The sequence below is a fragment of the Falco peregrinus genome, chromosome Z, assembly GCF_023634155.1.
Source record: "Falco peregrinus isolate bFalPer1 chromosome Z, bFalPer1.pri, whole genome shotgun sequence".
NCBI lineage: Eukaryota > Metazoa > Chordata > Aves > Falconiformes > Falconidae > Falco > Falco peregrinus.
The window spans coordinates 20,847,059-20,864,043 of NC_073739.1; the positions used below are offsets into that span (position 1 = coordinate 20,847,059).

The following is a 16,985-nucleotide window of genomic DNA, read 5'->3' on the forward strand; positions in this document are numbered from 1 at the left end:
TATTGCATTTTTAAATTTTAGGTAAGGGAACACTGAAACCATCAGCTGCTGGCCTTAAGGCAACTTTGTGGGTAGAAGATAAGACCCTCTAGAAACTCAGAACACAAACTTCACTCTTGCATCACCACCTACTTACTATCAGCCACTATCCCACAGTGCAGCAGGTACAGATAAACCAAGAGTATCATAAAAAATTACTCTGAAAATTATTTTTGCAATATCCTCTTAGTTGGCCCATGTACCTTCACTACTTTCCCAGCACTGCTAGTCACTATTTCTTTTGCTTATTTTCTTTCCTCCCACCCCTCTCTGTAAAACTTATCAATATTGTTTTCTCTTATTAATTCGATATTTTGCCATCCTTCTCTTAAACCCCCATAAACAAAACAAATCCAATCCAAACAAAGCCATATACTAGTTATCAGATCATTTGCTTCAATGTATTACTACTTTTCCTCATTAGTTTGCATCTCTAACATAGTGTTTGAGACATGGAATACTGTTTTAGGAGCTTGCATGGTGGGAACTTCAATGACATTTTGAAACTACGGTACTACAGGAGTATCAGCGTTAAATAAAAATTAACCAGCAATAAAACACTCTCAAAACTTCAATTATAATCAGATCATAAAAGAATCCCTGTATGCCACCAGGTGCTCTAGTTAAGAGGCTCTCAATCAAAGAAGCACAATCTTTATTTTGCCATAGCTGCCTATAAATCCAAAAGGAAGATGTAAACATACATACACTAGACTAAACAATGGCTAAATAGCAGCCACTATTCACTCTCCCACTCACACATACCATGCAAGTCTGTGGGAAAAACTTACAATTGAAGCTAAGGAACTCAAGTAAAGTTTTCTGAAAATAACCCAGAGCTGACAAGTCAGTAGGAGGGCCTGGATGGTTTCAAGACACAGTTTTTAACCAAGATGTAGACCTCCAACTGGTTTTTTGTTTTGTTTTGCAGCATTCTTGGTTGTGGGTTTTTTTTTGTTTGGGAGGGCAGATGGGTTGTGTTTTGTGTTTTTTCAAAAAAAATATTTACATCCTCTCCTGGGCTAAATTACTTACGAATTAATCAAGTTAATTACTGAGTGGATAAGCAAGACACTGGGCAAGACATGAGTAAATATCAGCCAGCCAATACAGTCCATGTTGTTTTAAACAGATCTGTAGGGCACAAACACATTAAAAGACTTAAATATTTCTCCCAGAACATTGAATAATTGATGCATGTACATTTTGAGGTTTTGACTTTCTAGATTGTAACAGAGATTATCAACTGCTGGAAGTGACACTTCTGCCAGCTTTGATTTTTGTTGATACATTGTTTCTTGCACCCAAACAAATACTGAATTTAGCATCCAAGGTATCTATAAGCACATATGCAATTCTGTCTAAATGGTTTGATTGCTCTCAGAAATAATGTTCACATATGTAAAGACCATGGAGGTCTCATTTGCATAGCACTAAGATTTCCCAGTTAGAAAACTTTGAGACACAGTTTTTGAAACCTCTGCAGGTGATAAAATCTACCTGGGTGCATAGATAAGTAGCTAACTTACCGACACTTTTGTCTTCCTAAGGCTAAACCAGGCACAGTGAATGAAGCATTAATACAGACCTGCACTGAGTACCAAAGAGGGAAGAAGTGGTGAAGTCTATTTTCAATCAGCTTTACAAACTGTGTTTAAATTCAACTTCTGTATTTTGTTAAGCACAGGTAAGCACGATGTGTACATGTCCTCATGTACTTTAGATCTTTTTCAAAATCCTAGATATTGAGAAGTTTAAAGCATTTTCTATTAACAGTCCCATACTTTAAGTTATATACTACATATCTCATTCTGCAAAATAAGAAAACCACCACAGATGTGTGCTAAGAACTTGTTCCAAAGTAAAAGGAAATTTTTTAATTAAGGAAACATTGACTTTTATGGTTGCAAATCAGAAGAACATTTTACTAAATGCTTAGCCTGTAGATTACGCTTTAATTCACAAATTGACTGTACTAGGTCACCTTTGAGTAATGGAAATCTCTGTTTAAACATTTTTTGGCAATGGGCACAAAGCATTAGATCTCATTTCCAGGACTTACCAGCTGGGTTTTGTCATTAACATTTATTAACAATCTAAGATATGGCTTTCAGCGTCTAATCCTCACTACACAAATGTTTTGTATAGTTCTCTAGAGAGCTTTGGTGTGACAAATTACTGGCAAAGATTACAGCCCTGTGGCTATTCACCAGAGGCAATGCAAAATTAACATGGTACTAATCCAATTTAAACAAGAAATTGGTCAAACTATGCACAATTGCACAAATCATCTGAACTAAAGCAAATCTAGAATTCCTGAAGCAACAGTTTCCAAATTTATATTTAAAACACAGTAAATGGTTTTTGATCAGCTCTGCTTCAACTTTTATTTGGCTTTTTCAAGTCACTTAAATCCTTTATCAATAGACTAAAGCACAAGATGAAGCACAGGAGTATAAAAACCACAAGAAACTACTTTGAAAGGGTTTGTTCTGTAGTAAAAGTTTTAGGTAGCATAATTCATGTACTTGCCAAGTTATTTTACGGTTCAGACTTTCAGCAAGAGGGTCAGCTGAAACCATCCACATATATTACTAAATTCAGATCATCAGGTCTATGGTAATGAAATCTAAAATAAAAACTTGACAGTGATATACACTAGTGTTGATCTGGCAAGCAAAATTCTTCTGTTTTATTCTACAGGAATTTTTAAATATGGCAGTAAGAAAAAACAGCCTGGACATTCAATGGCTCCTGAATAAATATTAATCAGAGAGATAAGATTTATATTCTTTCCTCTATCATCTTGTCAAGCATAGATGTTTCAGAAATTGGGGATGAGAATTCATGACTCCTTTTACCACTAGGCAAAAGAGAACCAATTTGAAGACAGCAAATAAAGATGAGGGTTTTATTATTAATAGTGATTATATAGTACATTCACTTTCTTCAAAGAAAAATACAGAATAAGAAAGGTAATTATCAATTAGGAGAGAGTGGGCATAGCTTCTTACTCTCCCAAAACTTAATACTCTAGCAGTAGGAATGAGGTAGGAACTATAATCCTCAAAAAAAAAACCCTTTTCCTAAAGCAGGAAGTAGGTGTAAATACAGGTAATAAAAACCTTTCACTAAACTTGGAATTCTGAAGTTTTATCTGTGTCAATGTTTGTTCAACAACATGGATTAATGATTTACTAATTTGTTTGTCAAGGCTAATGAAGATGCTTGCCATTCTTAAGTATACTGCTTAGCTAATGTTTACTGTAATTGAGACAGGCAATGACAAAAAGCACAGAGGCATATGGATTCAGTGAGGATGAAGCTGCTACTCCTTTTAAGTTTGAACAGAGTATTTCCAAGTCATATACATATGACTATACACACACAGGCTCTGTTAAAACACAGCAGTAAAGGCATACCACATTAGTATAAGATTAGGATTTCCAAAAGCAGATTAAAGTTTCACTTCCCATTTAAATTTTCTGCAAGCTTACTTTACAACATTCAGCAAACCTTAAACAATTATTTCTAAAAGCTAAGATTTGTTTCTCACCTTTACTCTTCATTCATTTTACAGTTAAAACAGAGAACAGTTAGGACTGACCAAGCAAGATGGCTGGGACAGAAACAAAACATTTTCTCTGGAAGTGCTGCCTGAGCTTTAATCGGGGATGAAATTAACAAAACTTCCATTTTTTGTATCATGCCTGCTTTTCATTACACCAATCTTTTTTGCAGATCTGAGCCTTGGTCTTTCCTGAGTTCAGTGTCAAATTAAAATGAGTTTTGCTGTACTCATTTTTGTAAAATGTATAGCTCAGCTTATATTTGGCAAAGGCAAACACTAATAAAATGAAAATTGCCGGTATGTAACAGTAATTTTAAGTAGCTTCCAACACTGCATTAACTTGGCTGTCTCATATGACAAAAGAAAACCTGCATACCTGTTTTAACCTTGCAAGTTCTTTCAAAGCTCTTGTCCATTGTTGTTTGTAGTGGAGCTTTGACTTGGTAGCCGATTCTAACTTTCTTTCAAGTTCAGCCTAAAAGCAATTAAAATCATATCAGCTGAAGCAATAACAGCAGTAACAATCACTGAAAGATGTATATATACAAAGGGTCTGGTTTAAGAAAAGTGTTTATGTAGTGTAACATACAACATCATCTAAAGCTGTTATACAATATAACATAAATATTATGGCACATGAACATTTTCTTGTTTAAAATATAGCCTTATTTTTATTGGATAGCTGTCTATACAGAAGGATTGGTTTCTAGCACTAAATCTGCTGACATAACGTTTAAATTTAAGATTCTCAAATTAGCAACCCCTGCCTTTTTTTTTCTAAAGTAAGATTATAGACACTAATTTAATAGAAACATTGATGGATAAATCTTGCCTTTAAAAGGTGTGTAGTTTTTTTTCTTTCTTGCAGCTGATTGAAGATATGTACTACATTCTTTTCTCTGAAATAGACATCTGTTCAAACCATTCTTTAAAATCTACATATTGAGTGTGAATCTTTGATCTTATCTAAATAAATCTTTAAAAAAGTTACACACCCAAAAAATTCATTGCTTTCAGTGAAAAAAATATTAAAAGGCAAACAGTTATGAAGCACACTGAGTACAGTAACCTCAAAACCCAAACATTTTTAATTAACAGCTATGAGGCATATTTTCTTTCAAACAGACAAAAATTAGGTACCACTGAATATGCGAAGATCTTAAAGCACTGATTTTTTAAAATTAACAAAAATAGGAAATCTAGAAATATTTTAAATAAAGGTTTTATTTATAGACAGAAACATATTTTGAATAATTAGCTGGCATTAGAAGTTATTCAAACACACAGTAACAAGCAGACTGGCCATATAACTGTGTACATTTTGTGCCAAGAAGGCTGGTCCATTTTTTCAGCTTATTCAATTAACAATTTAACTCAAACCTCACAATAATTTGAGTATAAAATGCCCGTAACTGTGGTTTTAATTAAGAAAAATATCCTCTGCTGAAGGCATGCATGGTTTCTAAGAAATCAACTTATGACAGTGATTCCATCCCTCTGAGAATAACACAGTCTTTTCTGACGTACTTTAAAAAAACAAACAATGCACATGATGGAATACCACTCTGGATTAATCCTCATAAGAAAATCTTCATCTTTATTTAGTTTGATCAACTGAATGCTCAGCCTCCCTAGCTTAAATCAGAATGGTAGCGATTTAAATATATAGGTCAGGGTTTTTCCTGCCTTATCCTCTAACACTACTGCTTCCTCTACAGATATAAGGCAACTACTGGCCTTATTTGTGTCTAAATACTTAAAGTCTGAGGGAACTGTTTGAAAAAATAGAGCAATGACAAATTACCCAGTTTATCATGCAAGATTATTCTACGTGTCCCCTATCAGTAAGTGGACCATTGTGACAGTTTTTAAAGACTAGAAAAAAATCCAAGGTACCTTTTCTAAAGTAAGAAGATTTATTTCTGATTGTAGCTGGATTTCTGGTTTGCTACTTTGCTGTTCTTTGTATTGGTGGAACTCTTTCTCCAAAATTTTGTGTTTATTTTCTGCTTCATAAAGCTACATGAAAGAGATCAAAAAATAATGCATGTTAGCAGAAAAATACACTCAGCGACAAAGAATTAGGTTACAGAACTTAAGTTACTCCTTAGTCCCTGGAACAAACATCTTAGTGTCAATTACCCGATATAAAACAGACACTGAAAGCTACACATTCATAATTAATCATTTCTTGACAATGGCATACAGCAATGTTTTAATAGGAAGAGTTTTAAAGCGGATCTTTGCTCCGTACTGGAGAGAAAAACCAAGTCTGTCCTCATATATGGAAGCTCAAGATTTATAAACTTTGCTGTCCACATTTCTAAAAAGACTTGCAAAAGAAATACAGAAAACAAAACTATTAAGATTTATACACATCTTTAAAAGAAAGCCAACAGTGTTATCTACTATATGAAGTTTTATTACTTACTCAATTCCACCAGCATAACTTGTTTAGGAATGTCTGGAAGAGGAAATAACTAGTACTTTGTATAGCCAAATGATTTAGAAGAAAGGCTAAAGTAGAAAGACCTCAGTGACTAATGATTTAACTCTACATACCTCTGCCCTCACTGCGTACTTCCAGTTTCATAAAGATTTTATAAAGAAACCTTTGCTTTTCATCTTAAAATGGGTAATTTGAGAAATTATGCCAATAAATTCTTTGTAGCAAAATGATTGTGTAGTGTCAAACATTTAACAGTTTTTTATTATAACGTATAAGAATTTTGTTCTCTAAAATTAGCTTATGTTCTTCTTCTGTTACTTATTATGCAACTATAAATACCTTATACACACCTGATACAAGTGATGCATTCCTTCACAGAATAGGATCCCAAATGCTGCACTCTTATTTAGGTCAACTAGTTAATGTAACTACTTTCATGAAATTTATCCAACAGTTTAGAACACTGATGAAAATGGTTAAGAGAATATATTTGTGTTTCAAGGCCTACAGCTTCTACTGGTACATCAGTATTTTAGTTCTTTGAATGTCCCAACTGGGTCACATCTATTTTTCTTCCAAAGTTTCACTTTCTGCACCTATTATTTTTATGGAATTTATGTAAGAAAGTAAAGATGCTTCCTAAGGAGCCATGCAAAAGCATAGTTCACTGCCGTTACTTTTCACATATAACCACAATAGCCAACTTTGACAAAAGATAATGGACACTGTTTATGACCATCCTATTTTTACCAATTTCTTTTTAAAGCAGACATACAGACATGATGCTGATGACAAAGGCAGTAACTAACCAACTTCAGCAATGAGAAATGCCAGCTCTCCCTAGAACTTCTATAATAATGTTTAATTTCTTGTTTGGCTCTGAAAACACTTTCAAATATTGAATTTCAGGTTCAGGTTGTGAACTGTTAGGGAGCTGCATGAATCACCAAGCACAACCTCCTTATTCAGGAAGTAAAAGTGATGTTCTTCAAGGTGGATGCTTCAAGGACATTCTCTAGAACATAGTGGGGCTTACCTCCCAACAAAGTTACACATTTAGAGAACTCTACAATACAAATGTGAAAATTGTGTATTGACACATCTCCTTAAAGGTAAGGAGTAAGTCAAAGCCTATTGTTTAGAACAATTATGATTTGCTGTAGAACATTCCTTGTTAAACAAAACAAAACAAAAACCCCACACCCAAGGAAGGTAAGAAGAAAGACTCATCAAAACTAATGGCAACAGAAACTTTCTGCTCATACACTTTACAAAAGGGAACCATCCTACAGTGAGACTCCAAAGCAAAAAAACAGAAACCCATCCCACCCACAGTAAAGCAAAAGAAAAATGCTTGTCTTATGTGCAATACTCCAACAACCACCTCACACCGAACCATGAGACTCAAAATAACAGGAACAGCACAGAGAAAGACAGCAGGGATGATGACCTTGAAGGAATGGCCTTCATACAAAGCAAGACAAAACATAGCCATGTTTTGAAGACGCAGTATGACAGACACCTAAGCAACCAGGAACGGTATATAGGTAGTACAGGCACTAAAGGCCTCCTCATAATTAAGCAACAAGCTTAAAATGAACAAAAGAAGTTTTAAAATATACAACACATTTTAGAACTCACTGCCACAGGAAGTTGTGATGCTAAAAATAGAAATACTTTTTAAAAAGGATCAGATTAATTCATGAAGAATACTTTCACCAATGGAGTCATAAATATAAAATGCTGCCTGTGGCTGAGGGTACATGTAACTTTTGATGGTTTTGTTGGATACACCAAAACTGTATTTTCTCATTGTCCCATTTCATATTTTCTTGCCCTTTAAATCCAACCACTGCTGCAACAGAATGCTGAGCTAACTGGATCTCTGGTCTGATACAGTATGTCTGTTCTGAACAAAAAAGAAAGTCATTGTGATACTATTGCAATCTAACTAAAAGTCAGTGGGACTCAAAACAATGAAAATGGAAGTAACTCCTAGATGGGGGCATTTGGCCACTTGAGCCTGAAGAACTATTGGTTATCTTGTCTGGACTGATACAGCATTGGTAGCTGCCAACAACACATCTACGATGCAGAGAAGTGATGCACTTAGCAGTTTGAAGAGAATTGTGTTCTGCAATCTCAGTTCAAGGAGTGTTCACTAAAATAGTGATGATTAGCAGCTTTTTTATATTTGCTATATTTAAAGAGTTCACTGTACTGTGGTTAACATGCTGACATAAAAATAAGTAGGTTAATATCAGTGTTTAATATTAAACTAAAAAACCCACAAAATCTCAGCACAATTCTTCATACAAAAATACACATTTGACTGATACAGTTCAACTAGTCAAAGCTATGGTGGCATTATCACTGTCACATATCACAAATGAAAAGCACCAAAGCAAGTAATCCATCTACATAAAATAAGCACTTTGAAAAAAACTTACATATTACTAAGATTTCACTTACTTAACAAATTGAGTATCTAATATTGTAACTGCTCAAAAAAGCTAGTATTAACTTGAAATTTTACAGTATGCTTTAACAGTCAAGAAAAATAGCTAGACTAACCTTATTGTTAGTGCAAAAGCTAACTTACAGGATCACAGAATGTAGTCTAATTTTCTTGGTTTAATGAAACTGCTACTTTCAGAAGATCATTAACAATAAAATTCTCCCCCCACCTCTGCCCCTATTAAGATAGAAGAAATAACTCTTCTGCAATGGAAGAATAAAACAAACTGCATAGTCAAGCTGCTTAGATGTCTTCCTAGATGTTAAGTGCTAGTAATTTGTTAAGTCACTGAAATGTATACTGCTCATCAGGTTCTACATGTAACATGCGCTTGTAATTGCTGTTTGATTTTCAGTGCTGGAAAAAAATTATAACCACCGGCCCTACTACTGACCAAGACTGACAGACTGATCCCAGCATGTAACTCACCAAACAAGGGAGACAAAATGTTTAATGACAAAGTTGCCAGAACACGCTTGCCTCAAAACTATTGCTCAACTTAGTATACTTATTTCAAAAATGCTTCCTTAAGTAAAAAATGTTGAGGCAGAAAATTTAAGTGTACTTACCTGCTGCTGTAAGCGAAGCTTGTCTTCTTCCAACTGTTTCATTTTTGACCTTTCTAGCTCAACCTGGTGCGAACATTCTTCTCTGGCTCGCCGCACAGAATCCTGTAGCTCCTGCAGATTTCGTTCATGCTCTGCTTGCACCTCCTTCTTTACTCTTTGCAGCTTAGAAGTGAGACATTTATATTAATCCATAGGTGCAACAGCTTTAAGAGCCTTTCTTACAACTGTTACTACTACTCATGACAGAAAAAAATTGTTATCCACTTTATAAATTAAACAATAGAAATTCCATTGTTATCTATATGTTTGCTATGTATTTTTAGTTGGCTTTCAGTTTAACAAATGACAGTGGTTTGCAGGTATTTGGGCTACAAATATACTCTTGCTTGACTATAGTAAAAAAGGAGCTATCTATCTCTCTACTGTACTTTCTACGTGGGCTTGCTACAGGCAAATTTTATATCCACCTTTCAACTACAAACGAAAAAGCTAAATATGCCCCTTCACTGCAGAAACAGTGATGCCACAGCTACAGCCAAGAGGCCTTTAGGTCAGTAGCATCACACTTTCCAAACTGAGTATACTGAGAGAATTTATAATTGAGCTAAACATGAAAACAGTCCTTGACATGTTTGAACTTTGTAGAAAGATTTTACCAGCCCAGATAACTGCTAGCTGAATAGAAACCTCTCCGAACAGCCCATTTCTCAAACTAAGTAATTGCTAAATGAACCTTACATAATTTTGTCAAGATTTTTTGGAATCTACCAGCTTTCATTATTTCTATACACTCAGGTCAGAATCTCACTAATTTTAGAGCAAGTTTTGAGACAAACATGTATGAGATTCAAAATACTTTTACTCAGACTGAAATGTTTGCCAAACAACACCATTTCTTTTGCATAGATGTTAGAAGTAAAGTCAGGCATTATTTACAGCATAAACTACAACATGAGGGGTGTAGACAGCCTGAGTACAGGACAGGATGCAGACTCAACCAGCCAGTCCCTGTGTTGGGAGCTTTCTTAGCTTTGTTCACAAGCACAGGAGGGATTGTTAGGATAAAAAGATTAACCTCAGCTACAAGTGGAATGCGAGTTTGTTGGTCAACTAAGTCACCACAGCTGTTCACCTATATAATTGTGAGTTTGTCATAAAGTACAAAAATAGGCAATTTATTTTCCTTCTTTCTCTTTTCATATTACTAGCTTCCCTGAGGTCTCCCACCCCATTTTCTCATCTTGAGGGTGCTCAGTGAGATCTAGAAACAGTGGTAACTACTGGTTTCTCCCACATCTTCTTTGGCCCTGTCACTATGAAAAAAGTACAACTGGAACTCTATCAAATTGCTGGATAACAAAACCTGGACAACTGCAATTTCTCCCAGCTCTCCTCGTCACCTCCTCCTATTGCAATGGTTAATCTAGCGACTACTGTTTTAAGTAAAGCACTCTTGCATACATGTACAATGTTCAGTTGACCATACCAAATTTAAAATGGGAGATATAATAATGTTATATAATGTCTCCATGACACCAATACTGTTAAAAATAGAAAACTTAAAGGTTCTGTAAATCTAGTAAGCCATTTAAGAGATCATTCAATTTCCATTTCAATAAAAATGTGTAGTTGTAACAACACTTGGCTTAATTTTTTAGAGCTCCTCTGTATCAGTATCAATGCAGCTACTTCAGTTCTTATACACGGGTCACAATTGTCTCTATATGAAAATTCAACACCCCTTATAGAAATAGCTCATGCAATTGCACTGTTTAAAATGACCAAACACTTTTACCTCTGATTCAGCACTAAAAAGCTGCCTTTCTCGTTTATCTAGATCTCTCAGGGTTTTCTGAAGTTGTTCTTCCAAAACAGTATACTCTGCTACCTAAAAGAACAAAAAAGGCAGTTTTTTCTTGCAATGAAAACTGGTTTAGGCAGGCAAAAAAAATTTACTCTTGCTGTGGTATAAAACATTGACAGTATTTGTAAATTTACATGTAAAACAAATCTACAGCTCTTAATGAAGAAATCGCAGTGGAGAGGCTTTTTTTCCTAATGCAATAAAGGCTAACAGGTTACCATGAACAGTGGGGCTGTAGAAGTAGTTTTTGACTACGCAAATGAAAAGCAGTTGAAGTTAAAAGCCCCCAAAGAAAGCAAGCTAACCTAAAGCATTGCTAACAAGTATTCTATGATTAGGGGCTACTTTTAATTTTCTGCACTGTTGTAGACTAGATGCATGTATACCAGTAGATGTGAAGACTAATCACAGACCCTTTGTTCCATGTTAGAATCATGAAATATTTTGTCAAATTTTTACAGTGATATGAGATTTATAATGAGACCTTTAGCAAGTATACGTATGAATTTCCTTACCTTTTTCTTCACTAATGCTTCTCTCTCTCTATCTCTTTTCTTCCATTCTTCTGCAAGTGCTTGCATATGGACTGTTTCCTTCTTCTTAAGCTTGTAAGAGCAAGAAAAGGAACAAAACCCCCAAACCAGAAAACCAAATCAAGATTGTTGGAAGCACCATTTAAAGGCAAGAGTACTACCAGAACTACGCCTTGAAACAAAATAACTGAAAATTAGTTTTTGTACACTGACATGTATAACTCAAGGTATGATTCTAATAGTGAAAGATATTTCTTACCCTTAAGTACAAAATGCAAAGTAAGCCCAAGTTTGAGAAAGATATCTTAACATATAGACACTAGAGTCTTAGTATTTTTTAGAAAGAAGCATGTAACTAACACCTAGAACGACATCAAGAATAGAAACACAGCAATGGATTTTGACTCAGAATAAAAAAACACAGTGTTAATATTTAACACCAATAATTTGAATCTTGAGTATCTCCCGTACTTCATAAACAGTAAGGGGAAATTCTGAAAGGAGTATTCTGTAACTCACTACCTAGCACCTACTTCGGTCACTTAACAGAAAACAATTAGCCTTCTTCCCTATGAGTACAGAATATATTTGTGCACATCTGAAGTTTGAATGTTCTGTATGAGAAAAATTTAGTTCTTATTCAAAACAGTGGTGAAGTTTAAGAAAAACAGCAGTTAATATTCCTCTCATCAACTCTGCTAAAGCTTCCCTGGCAGTCATGCCATCTAGGAAATAAACTAAAAGTGTAAAAACCTGATTTTCAAAAATGTCCTCTTGCATTTCCTTCCACATTTCTAACTCCAGTGCTGCTTTGTATTCAAGAGTTTCTCGAGGTTCTGGGTGGTTTTCTGGAGGACAACGAGGCTGAGCGTGAGGGACATGCCGTTGCTGACCACCACCTACACACTGATGTAACAACAGTGGATTTTTAACTGGAAACCCAACTTGTCAAAGTAGTATTCAGGGAAGGAGGATAAAATTTATTTAAAATTTACCTGAGAAGAATCTGACACCAGAACTTCTTGCATTTTCACAAGCCCGTAGTCTTCCAAAGTGATAGCATATGAAAGCTCTGCTATTCTGTTGCCTGCCCTATAAACAGCATTAGAATGCTTTTAGTGAAAACTGTCTTAAAAATACAGGAAGTGAATTGTAAGACAACAGCAAAGTTTTGTGCTAAAAGGTTCTACATATGCTCCGGGACTCTAATTAGGTGCCTACATGACAGCTCAAACATGTTTCCCATGTATATTGTTTTAACTTCGGGATCAATTTACACATCTACAATAAGCTTTCTGACTTTAAACAGCTTACTATAATCAACACATCCCTGTAACAAATGATCCACAACTGCACCTGCAGTGTGAAATCTTGCTAACAAACATACCTGTTGAATACAGGTATTGTTGCCAACTTTGTTCCAAGATACTCAATGAATTTCATTAGTCTTGCTTTTTTAAATGTTAAACACTAATGTTCTAGTTATCCACAGTATAGTAAGTCACCTAGCATATCATGTGTCATAAGCTACCCTTGGATTACTAAGAACACATTTCTGGAAGCTTTAGCACAGGGAACTGACAACTTCAAATCCACCTACAGGTCAGATATCTACCTGCTCCTGTACAGTGAAAAAAATCTCTAGATAACAGATACTTTAATAAACTAATTTGAAATCAGTTTCAGTTTCTACTTAAGTGGAGCAGTTTGTCTCTGGCCATCTCTAATCATAGACAAAACATAGTAAACAAAGGAAGGTTTTGGTTTTATTTTGGTTTTGGGGGGCTTTTTGTTTGCTTGTTTTTTACCCAGAAAGATATTAACAGAAGGCATAAACACAAGTCATGTAACAAAGTTATCACTAGTCTAACATTAAAGTATACTGTGGTCTACACCAGTCCTTCGTCAGAAACAAAACTACAATTTCAATTATAACTACTCACTGATGCAAAGGCAATTAAACAATCACTTGACACCTGGAAGCTGCAGAATTGCGCATCAAGCAATTTGCAACAAAAGGCTGCAAGAATTAACCAAGGCTGTAGTTTTCACAGAAATTCTCTTCCAGCAAATACAAAAAACCAACACTAAAATATTTTTAAAGGTGCAATCTTCTGCACTTATTTGCAAGGGAAAAAACCCAAATATTTGTACTTCACATAAGTTAAAATGAATTACTATATTAAATTCTTACAACTTTCTATCAGTCACTGATTAAAAAAGAAAACAAGATTCAAAGTAGTGGACATCAGAAATCTGAATAATTAAGTCAGTTTAACATATCAGCATAAAAAGGACATTAGATCAACTACAGCAAAGCTAGAGAGGTATCAACACAGCACAACAGAGTGACCTGATTACATTTTGAGAATGCCATCTAGTGGTTATTAAGTTTTACGCAAAACCAGGTTTCATTTTAACAAACTTACTAAGGGTGAAAATGTGAACCTTAATGTACAGTGAGATCATAAAGTAACTCCCCACAGACTTTCACACAAAAAAGTTTAAATGAAGTCAGAGATCAGTTTTCTGTCAGTTGTGTCAATAACCTGAAGTTTCCTGTGTGTCAAATATAGCGTGTTTTACTTATCTGTAGGATTAGAGCAGGGGTCCTCAAACTTTAACCAGGGGGCCGGCGCGGATGCAGCGGCAGGCAGTCATCTGCGGCTGCTTGGTTTCCCCCTCCCAACCCCCGGCAGCGGGGTCTGTAAATACCGGGGGCCGGACTGAGGACCCTGGGGGGCCGTATCCAGCCTGTGGGCCTTAGTTTGAGGACCCCTGGATTAGAGGTTTAAAACTGCTCTCAATTTTAATAGCAATTGTATTTATTTCTAAAGGCATAATCAAGGTCCATTATCACACACAAAACGATGAGGGTCCAGTCACTGATTGCTAGCACAGTTCACATTCACATCTTCAACAAGACAGAATTATAAATTAAGTTTCTTCATATATAAAAAAAGAAATCACTCCTCTATGCAAATTAATTCAGACAGAACAGTATAATAACAGTGCTCTTTCTGATGTACACAAGCTCAAACTCCTGCTACTATCACAGCACGTAGGCCTGAAACATAAAACCTCTCCACTCTACAGATATATCTGTCCTAAATTTCACTGAAGTCTGTTGCATCTAAAAGCATACTGTGGACAAGCAGTCTTAACTATTGGCTGCAACATCAACAACTTTTTGTAACTGTTAAATAACTCAGACTGGAAAATGCCTCAGTAACATTTTTTCAAATTAGTTCTGTCTTTAGTCTGTCTGTGAAGCTTACCCAATATCATTATTATACAAATGTTTAGTACAATGATTCTGGTAGTGGTGTGGGGTTGCACAATATACCTGTGGCAATTTAACTTTTAGTCTTTTGGATGCCTATTCCCACCCCCATACTGCAGTACATTGCAGCCTGTTTACTTACTTCAAAAAAGTAAACAGGAAGAGCTTGCCCTCTTCCAGGGAAATGTTAAACAAACAATTCTACAAAACTTGCTACAGAGTAAGTAATTTTCAAAATAGTTTTACCCTTGTGCTGCTGTGACACTGACTGTTTCATTAGAAGTCTGACGCCAGCATTGCTCACCATTACCACCCAAGAATCGTGTTTTTTCTGAAGACAAAACGTTTGAAAGCTGCAGTCTTGCCACCCCTAGAAGTAAATCTTTAGCCGTTTTATCCTTGTGCCACAATTCAACCAGCAGAGGTAATCTGAAACAAAAATAGTTTTAGTGTCAGGCATCAACACAAAAGAGGAAGCACTCCTATTCATATGGGAAAAGGACCTCATTCTCTAAAACTAACTTCCCAAATCACTGATATTCACAACTGTCAAACAATGAGATGGATTTACTGGCTCTCACTCACAGAGGAATCTGACAGACTGACTTTCCTTCTCCATCACTTACTCCTTTGGTCAGATTATCATTCCTTTCTCCAATTACTAGAAAAATGCTGCAGTGAAAGCAATTGACTGAATAATCTTAATAGACCTAGGTCATCTTCATTTATAAATACCTATAAACAAATTTTAGTCACTGCCACTCAGACTACATCTCCTCCACCTATTCTTTCAAAATACTACTACTTCAGTGAATCTTTATTCTGTATCTTAATCAGTGAAAGGTGGTGGGACTACTGGGAAAATTGTGACACAGCCCTCACCACTGTACTCTGCTTCCTAGGTACTTGCTCTGTTTTCAAAGATATTGGTTAGTCATTGTGTATTAAAAAGAAGAATAAAAAACTTATTTCATTTGAAGTAATGCTTTGTTAAAACTATGCTATCAACCTTTAAATTAAGAACTTACAGAAACAACCCTTTGTTTCTGAAAACAATAATGCCTGTGTAAGTACTCAGGAGAACAGCAAGAATTTGAGAGTCCCTGACTCCAAATGTAATAATAGAGAAACTGGAAAATCAGCGTATTAAATATTTGCTGGCACTGACACTTGGATTCTTTACTAAATTCTCAAACTGATGATCTTTTTGAACTTGTGATTGCATTTATTAAAAAAAAAGAAAAAGCATAATTAAGATAAAAAGAAGGTACGTTATCACCTGAAGAATGTATCTTGCAGCTGATGAGGTATAGTTGCAAAGTCAAACGCACAGTAGGACTGTGGAAGAAAGACTTCCATGTTCTTTCTGACTTCTACAGGTGGGCTTGTCATAATAGGGGCTGCACTGCCAAAAAATGGATACGAGTACCTAATAAAAACAATAACAAAAATAATCAAATTGAATCATAGAATGGTTTGAGTTGGAAGGGACCTTTACAGATAATCTAGTTCCCACCCTTCTGCCATGGGCAGGGACACATTCCACTAGACCAGGCTGCTCAAAGCCCCATCCAGCCCGAACACAGCCAGGGATGGGGTACCCACAGCTTCTCTGGGCAGCCTGTTCCAGTGCCTCACCACTCTTAGTGCAGAATGTCTTCTATCTAATTTAACCCTATATGCCCTTGCAAGAAGTCCCCCTCAGCTTTCTTGTAGGCCCCTTTTAGGTACTGGAAGCCTGCTGTAAGGTAGTAACTTAATAAATAGATACTTTTTTCTTACAACTTCCACAAGAACACCAGTTCAGACATTTTACTGAAGCACAATTTGTACTGAAGTTGCAAAATCTGCACAAATAAGTCCAAAACAACAGGATTTTCTTCTCAAATATTTGTTATTTACTTCAGCACTAATCCAACTTCATTTATTTTACTGTTATTTTGACAAAAAAGCTTCAATAACCTGTATGTTTACAATCACACAAATTGATCTTTTAAATAAATTCTGCAATTAAAGTGAGCAGAGAAATAGAAGAAACCTATTATATTCAGATATAGATTGCTACTTAAAAACACTTATAACTATATGACATGTCATAATCTATCACTAAGTATACATATATGCAGAGTCAGAACCATTTGAAAATTTCAGTCACATTT

General features: G+C 35.5%; 1 protein-coding gene across 1 annotated transcript in view; it reads right to left on the reverse strand.

Annotated features, from left to right (window-relative positions):
* Positions 1 to 16,985, reverse strand: part of CEP120 (centrosomal protein 120) — a 44,726-nt gene that overhangs the window by 8,993 nt on the left and 18,748 nt on the right. Inside the window, exons 11-19 of the mRNA XM_005242538.4 lie at positions 16,106 to 16,255; positions 15,073 to 15,255; positions 12,539 to 12,635; positions 12,297 to 12,449; positions 11,526 to 11,615; positions 10,942 to 11,034; positions 9,147 to 9,308; positions 5,507 to 5,629; positions 3,987 to 4,085 (exon numbers count right to left, since the gene is read on the reverse strand). Coding sequence (XP_005242595.1) covers positions 3,987 to 4,085; positions 5,507 to 5,629; positions 9,147 to 9,308; positions 10,942 to 11,034; positions 11,526 to 11,615; positions 12,297 to 12,449; positions 12,539 to 12,635; positions 15,073 to 15,255; positions 16,106 to 16,255 — 1,150 coding nt within the window. The remainder of the gene's footprint in view (positions 1 to 3,986; positions 4,086 to 5,506; positions 5,630 to 9,146; positions 9,309 to 10,941; positions 11,035 to 11,525; positions 11,616 to 12,296; positions 12,450 to 12,538; positions 12,636 to 15,072; positions 15,256 to 16,105; positions 16,256 to 16,985) is intronic.